Here is a 5518-nt window from a genome sequence, read left to right as displayed (position 1 = left end):
TCATGCATTGGAGAAGGAAATGGCAACCCACTCCAGTGTTCTTGCCTGGAGAATCCCAGGGATGGGGGAGCCTGATGGGCTGCCATCTATGGGGTTGCACAGAGTCAAACACGACTGAAGTGACTTAGCAGCAGCAGCAGCAATATGTCGATAAGGTTGAAATCTACTGATAAGAGGTCATGTGCTGGCCCTAGAAAGCTCAGGGAACCAGAGTTTATCCCATCTACCTCAGAAGTCCTTTCTCCACACATTCTTAGCTAAATTGCAAAATATCTAAGGGCAGAGGCAAGAGGTTATATAACTCTGTTTCCCCATCATCTAATATAGTGTGAGGTCCAAAAATGTTTATTCAATAAACCATTATTGATTTTGTTTTAAAGATGCAATGTCATCCTCATTTATCACGTGGGAAAGCAGGAGTAAAGGCTGAAGGTCAAAGGTTTCCATGTTGGTTGTGCATTAGAAATAACTAGTGGAGAATTTTATTGGCACTCCAGGCCAATAAAGCCAGAATCTTGAGGGGCTGATAGCAGTATTTGTTAAAGTTTATTAAAGTTCCCCGGTGATTGTTCAGTGTGCAGCCAAAGTTAACAGCCACTGCTCTATAGTTAACCTTCTAACTTTGTATCCATTCCATTGTCTTTTTTAGAGGGAGATATATTTAAGAATTTAAAAGATCTATCCATCTAAGAGTGGTTATTACTTAATTTTATATTTTAAATCAAAATGTATTAAATATGCCTTATTTTACATTATATATTGTATCAATATGGTACCTTTGTATAACATATACACTTTAGAACTTTACTACTCAAAATGTAATTATCAGCAGGATCAACATCACTTGGGGGCTTATTTGAAATATAGCATCTTAGCACCACCCCCAGATTAATGAATCAGAATGTACATTTTAGCAAAATCTCCAGTGATTCATTTTCATTTTCAAGTTTGAGAAGCACTGCTATGGTATACATTGAGATTTTTAAAATTTAACTAAAATTAAACTAAATTTAACTAAAATTAAAAATTATTCTACAGCATTGCATACTTATTAAAACCTCAACATTTCCCAAGCGATTTATCATTTTAAGCCACTTTGTTTATAAAGTAATACTGTAGTAATGAACATTAAAGTGATATGTCTCACATCACTACCTATGTTTCACACTCAGTCTGATCTAACATTAATGAAGAGGTCAAGAAGAAAGGCATGCATACTGAACCCCTGAGACCTATTACAAGAAAGAAAATGGAAAAAAAAAAAAAAGAAAAAAAAAGAAAGAAAATGGAAGCCCTGAGTCCCCAGTGACTTACTGGACACCTCGTAGCAACAGTGGAATTCCAGTGTGCTTGGGATGATCTTATATATGAAACCTCCAATGAAATTATAAAAATGTGAGGGGGTAGGGTGGGGGAGAAGGCTCCAAATAACAAGCAAGGAGGTGAAAGAAAAGCAGATCTCAAAGGAATGTTTGAGGAAACCAGCATCAACATGTGAAACATGCTCAATCTGCAATTAACAAATGTTTATAATACCTCAGGCTTCACAACTGTGTAACTGGAATATGTGAAAATGAAGGTCTATTTCCACAAGCAGTCTAAGCAGCCACCCAAGAAATTTTCCGTCTCAAGGATTCATTTATAAAATGTAAATGTTTGGTGCCTAATACATGCCAGGCATGGCCTTTGGCTCTAGAATTATACTGGTGTGTATGTGTGTGCATATAATATATGTAAAAATATGTGTTATATATAATAGACACAGATGTGGTCTGTCTTAACAGAAGTCAGAGCATTACGATGAAATACAGCTTATTTATTTTCAAGTAAGCAGTTTATAAGGTGTTGAAATTTTGCCAAGAGTATCATCAGAACAAACTTCAAGTTGAGTTTTTAACAGAGAAGTTTAAGCCACTTTGGAGATAAAAGCTAGAAACCTGACAATCAGGTAGGATGGTTAACCTTCAACAGATTTCTTACCTGATCAGTAGTTGCCTAGGATGCTTACCAAACATCAAATGTGTGGGCCCCACATTCAGCCTACTGAATAACAACTGTGTAGCACTTATTGTGCCACTGGTATTTGTGATGACATAATTATTTACTTAACCTCCACAATAACTCTGTGAAGGGGGTATCTCCTTCTTAAAGATGATAACATAGAGGTACAGAGAGGTTTAATGATTTTCCCCAAAGTCACAGTAATGCTAGTAGGTGCAGACACAAGATTTGAACCCAGACTATGCTCTTAAACTCTATACTATGTTGTGGCTGAGTTTCTAAAGTAAAATTTTCTATTGATTACAAAATATTAATTAACAGTCTTTTCAGCCCATGTGCAAGACTGATTATGACCGAGGCATGGGTGGTGTGCTAAGGGGCATTCACCCTGGATCTGAATGAGAACTACTGTCAGAGCTAGTCACCAAGACAGAGCCAAGATGCAAAACAGCGGCGCTGTTGTTCAACTAAGGAATGCTGTGAAACCACTTTAAAGTAACTGGCAAACACTATGTCTGTCTTTATGAAACAGGAAACAAAGCTGGACACCTTAATACCATTCACTGGCTCTAAAAAGTGATTTGAAAAGCAAACCCAATGGATGTTGCTTTGGAGGTAGTTAAGGAGGTTAATATTCTTTAACATAAAATAAGCTTAACTATCATTTAAGTTAGATGATACCTTATTATGTTAGTTGCAGGGCTGGGTGTGCCTATTAAAACAACAACTTTATCTGTGGAAGTACAAGAAAATCTAGTTGCATGTGCCCTCTGGCCTCCTCTGAAGATATGACTACTGATTTGATTTCTCAAGGAAAGAAAAAGTTCAAAGAATTTTTTGATTCTTTTAAGCCAGATTTTATATCCTATTCAGGGACTGGAATTATTAGAGAATTGTTTAAAGTTACTAGAATTGTTTAAAAGGAAGGAAGGAAGGAATAAACAAACAAACAAACAAAACAGTAAGATTAGAAGAGACTGAAAAGAGGAATTACGGGAAGGAGCTGTAACCTATATTCTAGATCAATTACTGATTAATGCAGACCAAGAGTAACCACTCTAAATTTTCTAGCCACTTCACATATTGTCATTTTGTTACACACTGCCACTACAGAGATTGTTGTCCTCTTCCAGATAGCAGCAAAACTTATTACAGACACTCCCCAACTTACCATGATTCAACTTGTGATTTTTTTTGACTTTACAATAGTTTTAAAGCAATATTCATTCAATAGACACCATATTTCAAATTTTGAATTTTAATCTTTTCCTGGATTAGCAATATTTTGTGCCATACTTTGGTGCTGCTGGGCCAGTCACAGATCAGGAGGGTAAACAACTGATCAGTTTACAACCATTCTGGTTTTCCTGCTCAGTACAGTATTCAATAAATTATAAAATATTCAACACTTTATTATAAAATAGACTTTGTGTGAGATGATTTTGCCTGTGTAGGCTAAGATGAGTGCTTTGAGCGCGTTTAAGGTAGGTTAGGTGCAGCTATGGTGTTAGGGGGTGGTTTAGTCACTAAATCGTGTCCAACTCTTGCAACCCCAGGGACTGTAGCCCACCAGTATCCTCTGTCCATGGGATTTCCCAGGCAAGAGTACTGGAGTGGATTGCCATTTCTTTCTCCAGGGGATCTTCCTAACCCAAGGATCAATCCTGCCTCTCCTGCATTGCAGGTGGGCTCTTGCATTGTAGGCAGTCTCCTGTGTAGCAGGCAGGTTCTTTACCAAGTTAGGTGTATTAAATGTATTTTAAGCTAAGGATATTTTCAATTTATGATGGGCTTATCAAGATGTAATTTCAGGGGAGGTGGGTGGGAGGGGGGTTCATGTTTGGGAACGCATGTACACCCATGGTGGATTCATGTCAACGTATGCCAAAACCAATACAGAAATGTAAAGTAAAAAAAAAAATTATATAAAAAATAAAAAAATAAAAAAAATAAATCTCCTTACCTACAAAAATAAATAAATAAAAAATAAATTTTAATTAGTGTTGTCAAAAAAAAAAAGATGTAATTTCATTGTCAATCAAAGAAGATCTGTAAATGAAAATGATCTCTGTGCCATTTTCATAGTCATCAGTAAAGGGGGAAAAAAAAGTGATATCTCTGTCCCATTTTTGCTGCCAGCCTTGGGAAAGAGGAACCTGCATAGAACCTGAGGTGTTGGTTGCTGAGAAGGGATCAGCAAACTGAAGTCTAGCAGGCTGAATCACTATGAAGCCCATCATATTTCCTGACACAAGATAAAATATCTTTTGCACCTAGTTACAGCCAGAGTTCCAAGTATTAAGGAACCAGGAGATTTACCTGGAACCGCCACAGCCCCCCGATGTCATGAGACCTTTCAAAGCAGAGGGGCTCCAAGCCTTCTTCCAGGCAGCACTTGATAGACGTGAGCCCACTCGCACCTGCCCCAATCACAGCAATTCTTTTCTTGGCCATGGTCTCCAGAGATCTTCACAGGGCTGGGTCAGTGGAACCTGTCCGAAAGAAAGGATGACAAAAGATAGAAAACACACGTCAATTAACATCTTTCAGTAAGACTTGGCCATGGCATTAGTAAATAAAGGCTGAAACAGCAGATACCTTCGAGGAAACCAGATACCAGTGTCCTCCTACCCACGGGGAATTACTACACCTTGAATGGGAGAGCCCTGCGGCTGCAAGACCCAGATCTGAGACCCAGAGCTGAGAGGTCGGCTGTGGTACCCGAACTCAATGCCTTTGCCTCAACACCAGCAGATCCTACAGCTACGATCTGGAGCACACTGCAATTTTGGCTCTTTTCAAAGATATATAAAGCAACAAAATACCAACATCAGCAATAGCCAATGGGGAAGGGCTGTTCGGCTCCACACTTCTCAGCCAACACCCCGCCCACTCAGCCGGAACCTTTTCCGCCGCCGACGAAATAAAAAGTGGGCCAACCCGCTTTAAGCAGAAAGGATTAACCCTACAACCTCTCGGTTTTTCAGCTACAGATGCTCGAACTCTCAAATACTCTCAAGGGGAGATCCAAGCAGCCGGAATTTCCGTCGTTCGCCTCTCCCGTTCACTTTTAACTTCCTGGTGTTTATCTTAAAGTGACAGACGCCTCCTGGTGAAGGGAAATTGTCAACACCACCACCAAGCAAGTCTTGCTCCAAAAGCTTAAGTGGAGAACATCTGGCTTTCGGGAGATCTGATAAACCACTTCGGGGCCCCCTTGTCCACCTTTTGGCCTCAACACCCAAAACTGGATCTTTGGTTCTGTGCTTGTTATTCAGTCATTCAGTCATATCTGACTCCCTGCTACTCCATGGACTGCAGGACCTCAGGTTTCCCTGTCTTTCACTATCTCCCAGAGCTTGCTCAAACTCATGTCCATTGAGTCAGTGATGCCATCCAACCATCTCACCCTCTGTCATCTCCTTCTCCTCTTTCCTTCAATCTTTCCCAGCATCAGGGTCTTTTCTGATGAGTTGGCTCTTTGCATCAGGTGACCAAAGTATTGGAGCTTCAGCTT

General features: G+C 39.5%; 1 protein-coding gene across 7 annotated transcripts in view; it reads right to left on the bottom strand.

Annotated features, from left to right (window-relative positions):
* Positions 1 to 5100, bottom strand: part of FMO5 (flavin containing dimethylaniline monoxygenase 5) — a 55066-nt gene extending 49966 nt beyond the window's left edge. For 2 of the 7 annotated variants that reach the window (XM_040230887.1, XM_040230880.1), the window contains exons 1-2: positions 4600 to 5100; positions 4321 to 4493 (exon numbers count right to left, since the gene is read on the bottom strand). In XM_040230887.1, the coding sequence (XP_040086821.1) occupies positions 4321 to 4455 (135 nt within the window). In that variant the 5' untranslated portion in view covers positions 4456 to 4493; positions 4600 to 5100. The remainder of the gene's footprint in view (positions 1 to 4320; positions 4494 to 4599) is intronic. The other 5 variants (XM_040230886.1, XM_040230881.1, XM_040230882.1 and 2 more) reach the window with 5 other exon arrangements.
* Positions 5101 to 5518: the final 418 nt, after the last annotated feature.

Source organism: Oryx dammah, unplaced genomic scaffold (genome assembly GCF_014754425.2).
Source record: "Oryx dammah isolate SB20612 unplaced genomic scaffold, SCBI_Odam_1.1 HiC_scaffold_28, whole genome shotgun sequence".
Lineage (NCBI taxonomy): Eukaryota > Metazoa > Chordata > Mammalia > Artiodactyla > Bovidae > Oryx > Oryx dammah.
This window is presented reverse-complemented; position numbering and strand designations above follow the sequence as displayed.